Here is an 18,172-nt window from a genome sequence, read left to right on the forward strand (position 1 = left end):
TTCTTCTAGACCCAAGAAGCATTAGCTCCACAAGTTGAGTCCAAAAAGTACCTATTTAGTAAAAATATTTGTGCTTGAAAATTTTGAAGAATTAGAGATTTGTCTCCAATTTCCAATATCTAAGCTAATTTATCTAAGAGAGCAAAACTAAATGTTTCAGTAACTTTGAAACTAGACTACCCCCTTTACTTGGGATCGAACATTCTATTCCAACTAATTTGTATCACCATAGATATACATTTTTTTTTTTCCCACTAAATTTAATTTAAAAGTTTGCTATTTGAAACTCACTCCATTGCCACCTTTCTCGCTATTTATTTACATATTATAGTTTTTAAAACTTTTATGTTGTATTTGGATCACTGAATTTATACTTTAAATTTTAGATTGAAAGATATTTAATTTAAAGTTTTACTTAAAAGAAATTCAATTCTAAATCTATGTCACCAATTTGGCGCATCCAAACATAGCATGAATTTAATTGATTTAATTTTTGACTTACTTTTCTTGAAATTGAAATTTGAGGAATTTTAGCAAAAAGTTTGAACTAAACTTCCCCAATTTCAATCATATTTAATGTATATTTTTTTTTGTCAAACCTCTATTTGTACCCTATTTTTATATTACTTTTGAGAAATGATTGTTTGGAAGTGCTTAGCGGAATAATCATTATCCATTCAATTATACTATTTTGATACTGGCCAATGTATATCTCTTGTACCGAATAATTGCCGTGAATTGTTAGACCAATTTTTTGATTTGTCAAGACAAAAAAAAAAAAAGTAATTCCTTTTAAAAATATAAAAAAATAAAGAATCGAATTTTCTTTTGAATTTTTTTTTTTCAAATTTTTCAAATTATATTTTTGAAAAAAAATTAAGTAATGTGATTCCTAATTTTTTTATCGGCCGAATAACACACGCACCATTCAAGTTAGGGGTGCAATTCAAAAACGAGACCTTAAGTACTTACTTTCCGAATCCCTACTAACGTCGTTGTGCTCCGGAGAAATGTGATTCCTAGTTTGGAAGAGATATAATTAAGAGATATAATGGAATTATATATGTGTACATAAATGTTAATAAAGTATTGATATGCTAGTTAAGGTCTACCATAGTAATGAAAATACTTTAAAAAAAAAAAAAAAAAAAAAAAAAAATTAGGGTTACAACAAATTAAAATTTTACATTTTTTAAAGAGACAAGTTATATTATTCTCTATCCCCCTATATGTATATTTTTTTTTGGCCGAATTAATATTTTTTGGGGGATCAATTGAAAATTGCTATGAGTATTGGAAATCACAAATTAAGTTTATTTACAAAATCAGTAATTTTGAGAGGCATGTATAGAAATTTTGGGGCATTCCACCCAATAACATCTCTATCCCTACAAAAGTAAATCTAAAATACTGAATAAGACCATCAAAATCAGTTCTATGGAGTCTGAAGGGTCTGAAATATATGGTATAATGGTTTTGACCCGAGATCCGTTTGTTTCCCAAAATTCATCTTAGAAGTTAGAACTAAGTGGGATGCGGATCCTTCTTTAACGGGTCTGGAACATTACAAAACACAATGGAACACCAACCAAACAGGCCCTGTAAAGATGCATATGGATCAAGTCTACATTATTAGAATTCCGATCCAAATATGGATCTGATCCTAATGGGCCTTAAGGGGTTGGGCAAAAGAGGAACCAAAAATGCCTGCTGTACTATATGCTTTTTTGGGTCTTTGTAATTTGCATTTACATCAGTGCTCAGTTTTGTTACGCACACAGACTTCATTTTCATTTCCACACTGTAAGAGAGAGAGAGAGAGTATAAACCCTAGAAATTTCTCTCGCTTGTTGACCGGTATAAACTCTAGAACGCACACATTGTGTTATTGAGAGTGCATAGAACCCTAAAATCGCACAGGCTACAATTTGATGCAAGTATCTCATTATCTCTCAGACTCTATCCCTTTAATCACTATCTATTTCTGTGTCTGTTCGTTAATTTTTCGAATTTATGGTGTTTTACCAGTTGATTGCGATTCTTTTCTCTGTAACAGTTCTCTGTCTTTAATTTGAGCTAAACATTTTACTCATTTTTATTTTTTATTTTATTTGTAAGTAACATTTTACTCATATATATATATATATATATAAATATATATATATATAATATTTGTTTATTCTGTGAAGAAAATGAATGAGTTCCTTCAAAGAAATATTTTGCTTAAATTTCTTGCATGTTAATGTTTTGCTTAAATTTTAGGTTTTAGGGTTTTGTGATGGGATTTAGAAATGCTAGAGATGAACCAAATTCCTGAAGGCGTTGAAAGATATTATTTGTTTTTCGGAAATAAAATCAAGTAACAGGGAAAGTTTCTCTTATGTTTCTTGTATGCACATGTTTTTCTTGAAGCTTTTAGACTTTATAGTTTTCTGGTGGGTTTAAGGAATGCAAAGCGCAAATAAAAAGCCTAAAAAAATGTTTAAATTGTTGTGTGCATGAAAACTTTTCCAGCTTACAGACTGATTTTGATATATTTCATGCTTAATTTTTAAATTGGTGTTTTTTTTATTATATATATATATATATATATATATATATATATATTTTTTTTCCCTTTATGTTTAGGGTTTAGGGACTTCTATGTAAGCTTCGTTTGATAGCATATTAGAAGTTTCTTTTCTTATTCTCTTTTGATTGTTATTTATTTATTTATTTTCTTATGTTTAAGTGGAACTTGCTATTATTTTGCTCAGTGCAAGGAAACTGTTCTCCAAATGCTTGTTGGCTCTACGTGTTTGTTATTTTGGGCTTATTATATGACACTTTCGAAATGTCAACCGAGTCCAAGTTCTATGGTTTGGATTTGAGGTTTATATTATGCGATTGTTGCTGAAGCTATTTAATAATGTAATTGTGATGTATTGTTCTTTAAGTTTATTAATTTAATTTTCTCAGATTGCGAGTCTAATGGGGGCATCAGCAAAAGACCCGGGGACAAGTGACACGGATGAGAAGTTTAACATTCATGCAATGGATATCAACATAGATGATATGTTTGAAGACGTAGGGACAAGTAGTAAGGGTGGGAATTTGCACAATGGAACAGCTGATATGGACTTGGATGATGAGGATCTAGTGGACTCAGCTGCAATACATGATTTAGGTGAAGAGTTTTTGAGTGATTTCTGTAAAAAGGCTTCGACTTCATTTTTTGAACAGTATGGTCTGATAAGTCACCAAATAAACTCTTACAATGATTTTATTACCAATGGAATCCAAAAGGTGTTCGATTCCATTGGCGAGGTTATAGTGCAGCCTGGATATGACCCGTCAAAGAAAGGGGAGGGTGAATGGAAGCATGCTTCAGTGAGATTTGGTAAGGTCACCCTTGAGCGCCCGAGATTTTGGACAGGTGAGAAGTTTTCCTCTGACAGTGGTAAAGATTATCTGAATTTGTTGCCAAGACATGCTCGGCTTCAGAATATGACGTACTCCTCCCGGATGAAAGTGCAAATCCTTGTTCAGGTGGATAGATGTGATTGAATTGCACTGTTAATTCGAATTTCTGCTTGAGATGGTCTTTTCATGTTCATAACGTCTGAATTAATATGCTTTTTCCGTTTTTACATTCTTATTGTTGATGGAAGTGTCTTGCTTATTGTAGCAAAGGTGTTGAATCTCTAATTGCCGTATTGTGTCAAGTTACTTGATTTTATTATGGCATCTCTTGTATCTATATATTTTGATTTATAAAACACTAAATTTGTGTTTCAGAAATTGTAGGACTACTCAGATAGGCAAGCGACATGCTAGTGTTAGGAATTACATTGTTGCCTGATCGACGTGCTGTAAAAAGCCACCTAATTGTCTTGGAACTTGAAATCGCGGAAATGATTTTCTATGATTTCTGTACTTCATGGTTTCTCGCACTCAACAACAAGACCATTCTTTGAATCCATCGAATACTGTGCTCTTAACTGTTCTAGCGTCACAAGCCCTCTATTTATGTTACTGTTCAATTATTCTTTGTCATTTTTTTGTGCTTTTTCCGGGTACGCTAATTGATCATCAAAAGAGATGGATAATTATGATTTTTTTTAAAAGGAAATAAATTGTGCTTTCTTGATTTCATTTGGAATTTCTTCTTCTTTCTTGTCACGCTTCACTTAGTTACAACTCTATTAAAAAAGGAAGTTATAGTACTTGAAATTTGAAGAAAGACTAACCATTTGATAGATTTCTTGTGTGAAATATAACTGGTTTCTTTTACCATTTAGTTCCTCTATCCACGCATATGCCGAATTACTAATCTGAATATCCTGTTATTTTTTTGGGTCAATGGTAATAATATAAACCAAAAACCCTCCCAATGCACATTGTTCTTTATTGTGCTTTGATACTACCCTTTTGTGCAGTACAACTAATCTGAATTTCTTATTTGGGTCTTGTAATGTTTGATTGTTTCATTCCTGTGCTCTTTCAGGTGTATACGCAAAAAGTTGTTAGAAGTGACAAGTTCAAAACTGGTAGAGAACAATATGTTGATAAGGAGGTTTTAAATGAAGAAGACAAGGATGTCATTATTGGGAGGCTTCCTGTGATGGTCAGGTCTGACTTGTGTTGGATGAATGGAGTCGAGAAGGGTGATTGTGATTTTGACCATGGAGGTTATTTCTTAATCAAGGGTGCTGAAAAGGTCATACTTTTATGTGTTTTATGTTCAATATTTTGTTTATTATTATTGTTACCCATTTTTACTTTGTTGTGTAACAAAATAGCCAGCAACAACGACCTATTGACGTAGATCGTCGTCTGCATGCCTGTCAAGTCTCTGACGAGATTCAAATCCGTGTCCAAGTACTGGTTTCCTCTCACCTTCGCCTCCCCTTTCTCTCTCCTCCACACTTTATGACACCCTCTGCAGACCTCCTTTTATAATAACAACATCTTCATTTATTTATTGTCAATGATTATCCCTAGTTTATTTCAATTTCTTATCTTTTACATATAATAAAGAATCAATTTCTCTGGTCTTTTATCCTGTCCTTTAGTTTCTCGTAGGCATCATATATATATATATTCCTGAATTAGGCATCATATTTTAACCCTCCTTAATAGTCCTTATCATCATAGTGTCTAATAACTTCATTTCTTTACTAATTAGAGTTCTTGTATTCTCAACTCCCTAGCCTAGCCTACTATCCTAGGCTAACTTTTTTAGTTGTGCTCCTCCTAAAGAAAGTGGAACTTTTGCATACTTTATACCACACCTGGCCTTGCCCATTTTGCATAGTATCTGGAAGTTGATGCGATGCGTCATTTAATGGGAATGCCCTAGCATCTACTCGTATATTCTTTAGTTGTCACAAAAGTTTATACTTGCTGTAGCTACTGAATGCAATCTTCCTTTTCTGGGCTTGTGTCAGCCGTATAAACATAATAGACTAAGCATGACACTTGCGTAGTTATTATGCATTTCTTTATAAAAACAAACAAATAAATAGTAATCCATCTTGAGTTCACTAATCAGAAAATTGGTCTTTCTTGGTGTTCGTGGTTAAACTAAGAAAACGTTCAAAATGTGGTTGAATCTGCTTCCACTAATTGACACACAAGCCTTTGTAACTGATTTTCCTTTTATTTAATTTGAATTTTACGTTATTCGTCTCCCATTCAATTATTTGGAAAACATGTATCGATCGAATTCACTTTTCTCATTTTTTTCATCTATCTCTCTCTTTGTTGTCGTTGCAATGTCTGAAGTGACTTGGTATTATCTATTTATTTATTTATTATATTTGATGATAGTTATGTTAAAGATGCATCCAGATAATTTTGTTTAGCTTATTTGTTTACAACATCTATGGCAGACCTTCATTGCGCAGGAGCAAATCTGCTTGAAAAGACTCTGGGTGTCTAATAATCCAACCTGGTTGGTGGCCTACCGTCCAATTGCAAAACGGCAAAGAGTTTTTATAAAGTTAGTAGATTCTTCTAAAGTTGAACATATTAGAGGAGGAGAAAAAGTCCTTAAAGTGTATATCTCAGTAACAGAGGTTCCAATCTGGATATTGTTTTTCGCACTTGGTGTAAATTCTGACAAAGAAGTAGTGAATTTGATTGATTCTGATGTTGAAGATGCTAGTATTATCAATATACTAGTTGCATCGATTCATGATGCTGACCAGGAGTGTCAAGATTTCCGGAAAACGGGGAAGGCTCTACATTATATTGCTAAACGGATAAAAGATTGTCAATTTCCGCCTGAAGGAACTGTTGAAGAGTTCATTAGCAACTATTTATTCCCCAATCTTAGTGGCTCTGGGAGAAAGGCTCGTTTTCTAGGTTATATGGTCAAATGCCTCTTGCAAGCCTATACTGGCCGCAGGAAAGTCGATAATAGAGATGATTTTAGAAACAAGAGGTTGGAACTAGCTGGTGAGCTCCTTGAGCGGGAGCTGCGAGTGCACCTTAAACATGCTGAGAGGCGCATGGTGAAGGCTATGCAGAGAGATCTTTATGGAGATCGTAGTCTTCATCAAATTGAACACTATCTCGATGCATCAATCATCACCAATGGTCTTTCTAGGGCATTTTCGATCGGAGCATGGGCACATCCTTACAAGAGGTCTGAAAGGACCTCTGGTGTAGTGGCAATGCTGAGACGAACAAATCCTTTGCAGACGATGGCTGATATGAGGAAAACACGTCAGCAGGTTACATACACTGGGAAGGCTGGAGATGCCAGATACCCGTGAGTAGTTTTACACTTGAATCTTAGTATCTTCAAGCTTAGTTCTAACCTTATAGTTTGATTCTTGTACCTGTGATTTTATGCTATTATATTATTTGGCAAGGTAGTAATGTTACTGCACTGTTATGCTGTTATGCCTGGGTTATGACTGTGCCGTAAAATTCTTATGTCTCTGCAGTTTATAGCTTATTACTTGGCTATTTTTTTTTTTGCAGTTATTATTATTATTATTATTATTAAGGGAGGAGAGTTCCCTTCTCATTTTCTCTCTTGCTTGCAATAATAAAGAATGCATGTTTGAAAATTTTGAACATGAGGGGAATCAGTTTGTGCAATTAATACCTTAGGTTAGGTCTGTACTTAGTTGCCCCTCCTAGCACCCTCTCTGTAGTCAACCCCTCCTAGCACCCTCACTTAATGGGACCACCACTTGGTAATGGCCTTTTACTTCCAATACATGAATTGAACAACTTCATAATTGAATTTCAGTGGGTGAGCAATAAACATTTTAAGCTTCGTAGTAGAATTTCATACTTCCACCAACAATGTAGTGAAATCTTAAAATTTTAGTTCTTTTTGTTCACTTGACATAAGGTGAATGTAGGTATGTGGAAGTGGGCCAAGTGGCATGAGGGAATTTTGAGAGAATACTTTAGCTTCAAGCATTTTGTAATTTTCGGAATTTATGGTTATTCTACTTCTTAGAACTTAAGTTGGTTGTTTTATATTCTTTTATATTAATACTTATATATATATTATATATATATATATATATATATAATCTTTTATATTAATTCTTCCTTCTTATCTCTCTCTATCTCCATGTGTGTGTCTGTGTGCACACGCATGAGTTTCTACTATTTCTTTTTACTGAAGTTAGTTTGTCTTGGAACTAATGACTTTGAATGTTGAATTGATATTTTACTTACATTTTTAATATAGTAACATGGAGAAGCATGTGGGAGAATTTTGAAGTTAGATTCATATTGCCTTGTCAGCTGAAGATTGTTTTGATGTATAGTATGCAGTTTCAGTCTGCATTTTTTTTATAAGTAAAATTTCATTGAAGAGCGCCCAAAGGGAGGGGCTGCTTAAGAAGAAAAGTAAGGCCAGCTATACAACCAACGAATCCACATAATTCACTATATCTCCCACAGATTTACAATTCCATCTCAATACCCCAAAAAATAAAGTATAAAGAATATAGAACTGAAACACCCACGACGGAACCTCCACACCATAAAAGAACCACCTGTTCTCACTGCACACCCTTTCCAAGCCTCAAGCATGCTGTTTGGGACTTTGGCATAACCCAATGAACACCAAAAAGGGCAAAAACCAAAGCCCAACTGTCTATAGAAACCGGGGAATGCAAGAGAAGATGACTAACAGACTCTTCTTTTTCCTTGCACATGCATTTAACCAAGCATGTATAGTAAATCTGTTTTTATGTACAATTTAATGCTTTTTTCTTTGAACAAATAATTTGGCCACGTGCGCATTTGTGAGAATTATTGCATTTATTTATGCCAATTTTTTGGTACCTCCTGTACCATACCGAGAACATATCTGATTGCTCTTGGCTGGCATATGGGTTATACATATATCTTTATGTATTTACACAAGCACATACAATGAACTGTTTGTAGATGAACCTCAATAGAATTTTATTTCTTCTATTCTATAAAAATAAATTTAAACATTGATTAATTGGTTTTCTTAAAGTGTTAATGTGGAATTTTCTTGTATACATAATATTGGGGCTAAATAATGTGTTTCTTTAGACTTTCTTGAGTTGTTATAGGTCCTGGGTTTATATATACATACACAGACACACATATACATGCATATTTCATTTAAGGGTTCAAGTTATGTCATCTATTTATCCCCGTCTAATTTAAGGTGCTGTTTGATAACTCAATTCAGCATTTAATGTTGAACGGATTAAGCGCTTATCCAATTAAGTGTGTTTGATAACACAATTAAGTATCACAGAAGACAGTAAGCGCCACTTAAAATGGGGTAAAGTTTTAAGTGACATAGACATCACTTACCACTGAATGTTGAACGCTGAAAATTCACAAAGATATCAAAAAAATATTTATTTTTTAATTACCACTTAAAAACTTCATCACTTAAAATCAGCTCTTAAAACTTTCAGTACTTAATTTTCAGTTTTATCAAACAGCACCTAATCTTTGCAGAGGTCTGGTCATTTGACTTTATTAGGTGTTTAAGTTTTGGTATTGTGATCTGATGCGAATAGAATTTTCTGGATGCAGGCACCCTTCCCACTGGGGAAAAGTTTGCTTCCTTTCTACCCCGGATGGTGAAAATTGCGGGCTTGTAAAAAATTTGGCCATCACTGGACTTGTCAGTACAAGTGTTGTGGAACCTCTGATTAACAAATTGTTTGATTGTGGGATGGAGAAACTGGTAGATGATACTTCAGCTTTGCTTGGTGGAAAGAACAAAGTTTTTCTGGATGGGGATTGGGTTGGAATATGTGAAGATCCTGTCTCTTTTGTTGCAGAAGTGAGAGGCAAGCGACGGATGAAGGAAGTGCCACATCAGGTTCTCTTTGTTCATTTCATGCACCATCCAATTTTTTTTTTCTATTTCAAATATATATCTTGAGTCTGGTTTGCTTCCATTTTGAGGCAGGCATATATAGACTATGTTGTGGAAGAATGATTGAGATACTTAAATCTTTTTGTTGATAATAATTGAGATATTAAATCTATTAGTATTATATAGAGCCTGATGGCTTGAGGAGATAGATTTGTAGAACCTTACCATATGTTCTGTTACATGCTTGTGCTTTTAATCATGAGTTGCTTTATCCCTGAAGTAGTTTACATTCCAAAACTAAACAAGCCCGTTTAAGAACTATGAGTGCAAATGAGCCATCTCAATGTTACATTTCTCGCCATGATTCATGTTGCAACACCTGATTTTGTTCTTTATCTTAAGTTGTTTAACCTTGAATAATCCTAGAATGCAGTTTACAATCCATACTTTAACATGTTTGGTTGAGGATATAGTGCCCAATGCCCATGGACCATCCATGGTATTTTATTTTGCCTTGTTGATTAAGCGATGAGACATTGATTGTTGAGTTGTTCTATTGTAATTATATAGGGATTGAAGTGTCATTCAAGTAGGAGTTGTGTTCTTTATGCTTTCTTCAGTCCCTTGCTTGACCCGCTGACTTGGAACTTTTTAAAAACTTTCCCTGTAAATGGAGGTGTAAAATTTTCCCATATACGCTGGGGTAAGTGATATGCTGTGTAACATAATATGTCTGATGTTGGTACTTTAATTTTTCCAAATTACTTGTGTATAGAGAGAAACTTAAAAGTAAGCATTGAGTATATATGTATAGTTGTATATATGCTTGTTTGAATAGCAGTAGTTAGCAGTAGGCATTTTGCACTTGTATCCCATGTCCATTGTTGAAGGATATACATATTTAAGTTACACCCTCTCTAATAGCTTAAGCTTTTAGAGTAGATGGTAGTTAAGGAGGTATCAGAGCCAAAGGTCTCAAGTTCAAACCTCACCGTCAACCTAATTTAAAAATTGAAAAACACGTGTTGGACCAAAAAAGGCCACACGTGAGGGGGCGTGTTGAAGGATATATATATATATATATATATATATTTAAGTTATACCCTCTCTAATAGCTTATGCTTTTAGAGTAGATGGTAGATAACACCCATAATCTTCTTGTGTTTTTTAGGGTGGGCCACTCATTCTGAAGCCTCCATGTGACCTAGTTTTAGTTGTCATTTAATTATTTGGTTTACCAGAATCAATCGTAAGGTGACCAGTTTACTATATGGCTATATTTTGAACAGGATGGATTAAAAATTTTCAAAACATGCATAGATTAGAAATATACAATTATTTATTTATTTTGTTGATCTTTCAAAATGGGACATTTATTTTGAAACATCACGAAATGGGAAGAGGAACATTTATTGTGAGACGGAGGAAATACTTTGTGTTTTATGGTTATTGAGATCAAATTTGGAGGTTTTTTTTTTTTTTTTGGAGAAAAATATGAAGAGTGACTTAGAGTTTCCTGGTTCGGTGGTACCTGGAGATCATTTATGTCATGGATGGGGGAAAAATGCACATGAGAATTCTCCATTTCCTTCTCTTTTCATCCCTTTATTCCTTGCCACTGTGCATTGTTCTCTTCTTCTTGCTTTGTTTGTATAAGGCTGTAAGCTGAGGCGGTAGGTGGGTAGAGTCCATAGAATGACAAGTATATATGTTACCCAATTCTAACTTAAGTAGAAAATCCTTATATTTTCGTTTCATATTATCACGCTAACTTCTATATATTTTTTATCTTAATTGAACCCTATTATTTCAACATAATCTCTCATAATTTTCATCTATTTCATATTGACCTTGATCTTGATTTTTTATTTCTATTAAGATACTTGAATATAAGATTTTTTTCCCTTAGCTCATCATCCCTTTTAATTAACCTTCCCCTCTCTAACTAATCCAAAAAAAAAAAAAAAAAAAAAAAAAAAAAACCTTCCCCTCTCTACGAAATATGTATTTATGTTTTATATGTGTGCACAGACACTTTCAAGATGTACTTTTACTGTCACTGTGCTACTTGTGTTGCGTGACTTGCAGTTCTCTATGATTTCTGTAGTGTCAATTCTTGAACTTTTTCCTCATTCTTTCAATCTTTTTGGTCTACTAAAAATCATTGATGGTGTTGTATAATTATCTCGACCAGCTCTGTGATATCTTGTTTTTCGCAAAGGGAAGGTGCTAGATTCGAGTTCTTATTGAGTCATGTGTCTGGGTCATGGATGTATCTCTTTCTATCAGTTGGATGATGGTAGTTATATCTCTATATTGAAATTGATATATATATATATTCTTCAACAGGAACTATTTGGTTGTCTCTTCTTGAATTTCCTTTTCTTGTGTTCCTGTTGAATGTATAAACTATGTAAACATGGGATTGGTGGAGTAAGCAATCTGATTGGAGATTTTCTGTGCATGGAGGTTCACTGCCGATATGTTTAAGAATTACTCTTTTTTTTTTTTTTTTTCATTTTTTTGGTGTGTGTTTTGGTTTTAAAGAAGGCAAGTAATTGGGAAGATTTTTGGGGGATAATATTGACATACATATGGTGGAGAGATATTAAGTTCTCATGGATTTCACATGTCCATAACTGTTTCATGGGATTACAAACTTCTTCCCTGGCCTGTATGGTGGAGAGATCTTGGCATTTTGTTAGCTAGACAGAAAAATTTGAAATGTTGACCTGGTGGCAACTTTTGTCCTTCCTTTTTGTTTTCTGTAACAAAAAAGTGCTCTTGGAGGGAGGCACATCAGGGCTGTATTTAGCTTTCTCTGTTCTAATAATTGAACCCTAAAATGTCAGATACAGATGAGAGTGCCTATCTTGCACATGTTATATGGTTTCGTATTATTTTTGAAGTTACTGGAACATATGATTTTAGACGACCTACTTGTTTTGGTGGTTTATTTTATAACATAGAAGCCACTACTCTGCTGAAAATACTAACGTATCTCTTAATTGGCGGATGCTTCATTTTCAAATATTGCTTTTACTGTTAGATATGTAAATGTATTAAACCTCTATCTCTAAGTTTTAACAGCCTGCCATTTTTTTATGAGTCTCTCTCTCTCTCTCTCTCTCTCTCTCTCTCGTATGATTGATTTCGTGTTGCTGTTGAACTTTTGAAGCTTGTTTTTCTTGTAGGTGGAAATCAAAAGAGATGAGCAGAATGGAGAAGTGCGCATATTTTTGGATGCTGGCAGGATTCTGCGTCCTCTTTTGGTTGTTGAGAATCTAAAAAAGATTAAACTTTTGAAAGGGGGGGAGTACAACTTTCAGTCTCTCTTGGATAGTGGAATAATTGAGCTGATTGGAACTGAAGAGGAAGAAGACTGTCGCACAGCATGGGGAATTAAGTACCTATTTGTGGAAAGTGAGCCACCGGTAAAGTATACTCATTGTGAACTTGATATGTCGTTCTTATTAGGTTTAAGCTGTGGACTTATTCCGTTTGGAAATCATGACCACGCGAGGAGAGTCCTCTATCAGTCTGAAAAGCATTCTCAGCAGGCTTTTGGGTTTTCCACTACAAATCCGAATATCAGAGTGGATACCCTGAGTCATCAGTTATATTACCCCCAGAGGCCACTTTTCCGGACAGTGCTTTCTGATTGTCTTGGAAAGCCAAGGCATAGTAACATTCTTCCACGGCCTGAATTCTTCAACGGTCAGTGTGTTATTTTGGCGGTCAACGTTCACCTTGGGTACAACCAAGAGGATTCTCTGGTAATGAACCGGGCTTCATTAGAGCGTGGTATGTTTCGATCTGAACACATAAGAAGTTACAAGGCTGAGGTTGACAACAAGGAAGCATTGGGAAAGAGGCCAAAATTTGAGGATGCTGTCAATTTTGGAAAGATACAAAGTAAAATTGGCAGAGTGGATAGCCTCGATGATGACGGTTTTCCCTTCCTTGGTGCAAACCTCCAGAATGGTGATATTGTTATTGGGAGGTGTGCAGAATCAGGGGCCGATCATAGTATAAAATTGAAGCACACAGAAAGGGGTATGGTTCAGAAGGTTGTATTATCTGCAAATGATGATGGTAAAAACTTTGCCGTGGTATCTCTGAGACAGGTAATTTATTATTTCATACATTCTCAATATATATGCTTGTCAAAAATAGTGTGTCAGACCATGAACTTACACATTTGGTAGCATAACGCTAGTATATTATATTTGATGTGGAGAAAACATGAAGTTCCCTGCTACCTTCTCAAATTAAGTTTTAATAAATCAAGTTCGTGTCAATTCATAATGCTTCTCTCGACTCTATGGTGCAGGTTCGTTCACCGTGTCTTGGGGATAAGTTTTCAAGCATGCACGGACAAAAGGGTGTTCTAGGTTTTCTGGAGTCTCAAGAGAACTTCCCTTTCACAATACAGGGGATAGTTCCAGATATTGTGATAAACCCACATGCATTTCCTTCACGACAAACTCCTGGTCAGCTGCTAGAGGCGGCTCTTGGAAAGGGGATTGCATGCGGGGGATCACAAAGATATGCCACGCCTTTCTCAGCCACATCTGTTGATGCCATAACAGAGCAGCTGCATAGGTAAACTCTATATTTGAAGTGTCCTACACGTTAATCATAATGCATATTTAACTAGTAATTGGTTTTTTGTTGTTGCTCCATATTGAAAATTGATTCATGTTCTCGTTCATATGCATATCAGAGCTGGATTTTCAAGATGGGGGAATGAGAGAGTTTACAACGGTCGGACTGGCGAAATGATTCGTTCCCTTGTGTTTATGGGCCCAACATTTTACCAGCGCCTGGCACATATGGCTGAAGACAAGGTGAAATTCCGAAACACGGGGCCAGTCCATCCCCTTACCCGACAACCAGTGGCAGACAGGAAACGATTTGGGGGGATCAAATTCGGTGAGATGGAACGCGACTGCCTTATAGCCCATGGTGCATCAGCCAATCTTCATGAACGCCTGTTCACACTCAGTGACTCTTCGCAAATGCACATCTGTCGGAAATGCCAAAACATTGCTAGTGTTATCCAAAGGCCAGTGCCTGGTGGCCGTAAGATTAGGGGTCCGTACTGTCGGTTTTGTGAAACCGTGGAAGATATTGTTAGGGTGAATGTGCCTTATGGGGCCAAGTTGCTTTGTCAGGAACTTTTCAGCATGGGCATATCTCTGAAGTTTGATACTGAGCTATGCTGAGCCTGAAAAACATCTCTTATTTTTGTTGGAAATAGGTGGTCTGTTTATATGTGAAGCAAACATGATCTGTGCTGGGTTTTGTTCAACATTTTGGTGGAAATCTGTTAATATGCGTGGTAAAAGTAATTTATTTTTGGTTTCAGGAGGCAAATGGTATAAAATTACGTAATATCGTTTGTTGCAGGAATGACAAATAATTGGTCTTAAAATGTACGTTTGCTTATCTGCAGGTCTTGTTTGTTCTTACCTGTGTTAATATATTTTTGTTTTATGATTTGTTTGTTTTAAGACCAAGCGGCATTGATGTCTGCATGCTGAGACTTCCCTAATTAGGAAAAAAATGAATCTTATTGGTTAAAATTAATGCTATTTTTTTTTTTGTTAAAACTAGCAATTGTTTACCCAAAAAAGAAAAAAAAAAAAAGTAATTCCGGTTTGGGAAGTGTTATGGTATTATTTTTCCTGATATTGGTATTCAAATTTGGCCCATATCATGTTTGGGACTACTGGTAGCCTGGTACCGTGTGTTTTGGTACTGTATCGAAGAAATTAAACAAATTTTGGTTACCAAACATGATTCCGATTTCTACTTAAAACACTCCTATAACAAAACGGTTATTTTGGTATTGTCCAAAAACATAAAGCAATGATATCATGTATTTCATTCAGTAAACATTTTGGCTTTTTTTATATTATTTTAATATTTAATATCCGATGTTTAAAATGTATCTAGGTCAGAAATTAATTTAATTTTACACTATGTTTAACAAACGTAGACGAAATGGTACGCTGAAGTTTGAGATCCAAGAACACTCATTCATACATCAATCTCATATATATAAATATAATAATGTGTGCTTGCATTGCCAAGCTTAATTTGACTTGAAGCAACATTCAATTACTAGTGGTTATTGCATTGATGTCAATGACTTGATCTACAAATCAAATTATGGTAGGAAAAGTTAGATTAAGCCATCGTGTGTTACATTGGTTGGAAAAATGTAACAACCAAATCTTCACTTTTTATTGATGATGTGAAAAAAAGAAAAAAGGTATAAGAAATTGGTACTTCATTTTTGCACTACTATACTTATTTTTCTTTAGAAATGACATAATTGCTTTTATAAAAGACCATCATGTACTATAATTATTAATTCTTTTTTTAAAAAAATATATATTATTGTCTCCATTTCGAAGAGGTAATTGTATCATTTATCTATTAGAAAAATGAAATAAATTGTAAATATAAAAGTGGAGTACCCTAATATATCGTTTTTAAAAAATAAGTGTATCCTATAATAGAAATGCTTATTAGCATGTTCTTTAAGACAGCATAGCTCTTAGTCATAGGAGTTGTCGATCTGCACTGAAAATTACTGAATATATATATATATATATAGACTTATATTTTCTATTATATTTTCACAATAGAAACTATTGTGAAACAAGGGTCCCTTCCTCATGAGGATGACATCCCGTCAATATGATTCAATGTAATTAGAACACATTTTTAAAAAATAAAAAAAGTTCAATGATGGACATTACCCATTTCTTACAAGTTAACTCAATTTTTTTTTTCCCCTTCTTTTTTTATTCTTTCCATAACCATTTTTTATTTATTTATTTTTCTTTCCTTATGAATCACGATCATTAACCTCTCTTCCCCTCTCTCCACAATAAAACAAATCATTTTTTAGCCCTAAGATTGTTGTATAATTATAATTTTTATTTTTTGTTTTTTATTATTTTTATTATTGCAAGTTTTATATTTTGATATACAATTATTCAAAATTACAAAACCTCTTTGCTTTATTTAAAAGTTTTGATCAAACTCCATGTGAGAGGTGTTACTAATTGAGAGGATATTTCAGATTTAATCCTGTTCTGTTTCTAATTTTGTAAGGAATAAGGCACACGTTTACTTTGCAGTACTTCACATTCAATCCTATTCTGTTTCTAATTTTGCAAGGAATAGCTACTTAATAACTGACTATAATATTTGTGTAATTATGTTTGTGATGAAAGAGGAAAAGATAGATTTGCTTTGTTGAGGGAAAAAGAGGTAAACGATCATCATTAAGAAGGAAAGCAAAAAAGGAAAAGATAAAAAAAAAAAAAAAAAACAGTTTAAACCTTAAAAAATGATAATTTTTTTAAAACATGTGTTCTAATTACATTGGACCACATAAGTTGAAGGATGAACTTCATCTTACCAGGGAAGAACCCAAGCATTGTTCTATTTTTTATATCATTTATATATTTGGAAATTGAATGATTCTCATTTGCTAGTTTGGAAACTCATTTCACATGGTTTTGTGACAGAAAAATAATATACATTTGGGCTTTTAAAGAAAATTTTGACATCACAAAGCTTTTTATCAAATATAAAAATTGACATGTTATGTATTGCTTGTGAGTAGAGATGAAAATGATACAGTAGAAAATATGTATTTTATAAAAATATTTACAAAAAAGTGCTTGGAGTTTTGGCGGTATTTTACTCCTTTAATAACCATTATATTTTTTTTTACCATCAATAACGATGATTTAGTAGTTCATCATCTTTCATAGTGGAAGGTCAAAAGTTGTTCAAGTTTTCATCCAAATATAGTGAATACATGAAATATTTGTCAAGATAAAATGAATAGATAAAAAATAAAAAATAAAAAATAAAAACACTTTTTTAACAACACTATAGTAAAAAAATATTTTTCCAATTATTTGAGGGTGGGCTACCTGAATCGCATTTTTCTATTATGCTTTACTTAACACCATAGCCTCCTGTCAAAGTGCTTTGTTACCAAATACGTGTGAACTAATTTGTCATGTCTACACTTGCTTTAATTCTATTTACAATTGGGTTTTGGAACTTCTTATCAAGGAGTAAATTGAGTTAAGACGCTGTTTGACAACTCAATTCAACGCTTAATTATGAATAGATTAAGCACTTATCTAATTAAGTGAATTTGATAATGAAATTTTGATATAACTGAAAGGAAAATGATTCTTACATCGAATAATTGCAATGAATTGCTAGACTTACTCTAGTAAGTAGTCAATTATGCAACAAATAAGGAAATGAAACTCTTCACTTAATTGTATGTGATATAAATAGTCTATTAAAACTTATTCGATTAGACAATTCATTCTGTTCGATGTGAATATTACTACTCTAACTGAAAATGATAAACACAACTTAAAAAGAACAATACTCTACACGATAAATATCTACTTACCAAATCAGAGATGGTGACTAGTGATGATATAAATATCTACTTACCAAATCAGAGATGGTGACTAGTGATGATATAAATATCTACTTACCAAATCAGAGATGGTGATTTATTATTAGTCCACGTCACTAGTGAGGACCCAAGTATCCTTCACTTACAAATATGTTAAAATTTTAAGTAATATCATATCACTTATTATTAACATGACATGATATCATTTACTACTTAAAAATAGGATAAAATTTTAAATGATATATCACTTATCATTAACAATAACATGGCATGTTATCATTTATCACTAACGTAAAATATTTATTTTTTAATTACGAATTAAAAACTTTAACTCTTAAAAATCAACTCATAAATTTTTTAATATATAAAAC

General features: G+C 33.6%; 1 protein-coding gene across 2 annotated transcripts; it reads left to right on the plus strand.

Moving 5' to 3' along the window:
• The first annotated feature begins 1,749 nt into the window (after positions 1 to 1,749).
• Positions 1,750 to 14,779, plus strand: LOC132280745 (DNA-directed RNA polymerases IV and V subunit 2-like). 2 transcript variants are annotated; one of them, XM_059782468.1, is made up of 8 exons: positions 1,750 to 1,937; positions 2,959 to 3,528; positions 4,487 to 4,699; positions 5,874 to 6,757; positions 9,040 to 9,331; positions 12,523 to 13,455; positions 13,662 to 13,933; positions 14,055 to 14,779. In XM_059782468.1, exons 1-8 carry the CDS (start codon positions 1,932 to 1,934, stop codon positions 14,554 to 14,556), a joined length of 3,672 nt encoding a protein of 1,223 aa, XP_059638451.1. In that variant the 5' UTR covers positions 1,750 to 1,931; the 3' UTR covers positions 14,557 to 14,779. The 2 variants fall into 2 exon arrangements, with proteins under 2 accessions (XP_059638451.1, XP_059638452.1); XM_059782469.1 differs by having other exon boundaries at positions 1,750 to 1,933.
• The last annotated feature ends 3,393 nt before the right edge of the window (positions 14,780 to 18,172 follow it).

This window comes from Cornus florida, unplaced genomic scaffold, assembly GCF_030987335.1.
Source record: "Cornus florida cultivar Cherokee Brave unplaced genomic scaffold, ASM3098733v1 CherokeeBrave_3.0.0_Hap2_Chr11, whole genome shotgun sequence".
Taxonomy (NCBI): Eukaryota; Viridiplantae; Streptophyta; class Magnoliopsida; order Cornales; family Cornaceae; genus Cornus; species Cornus florida.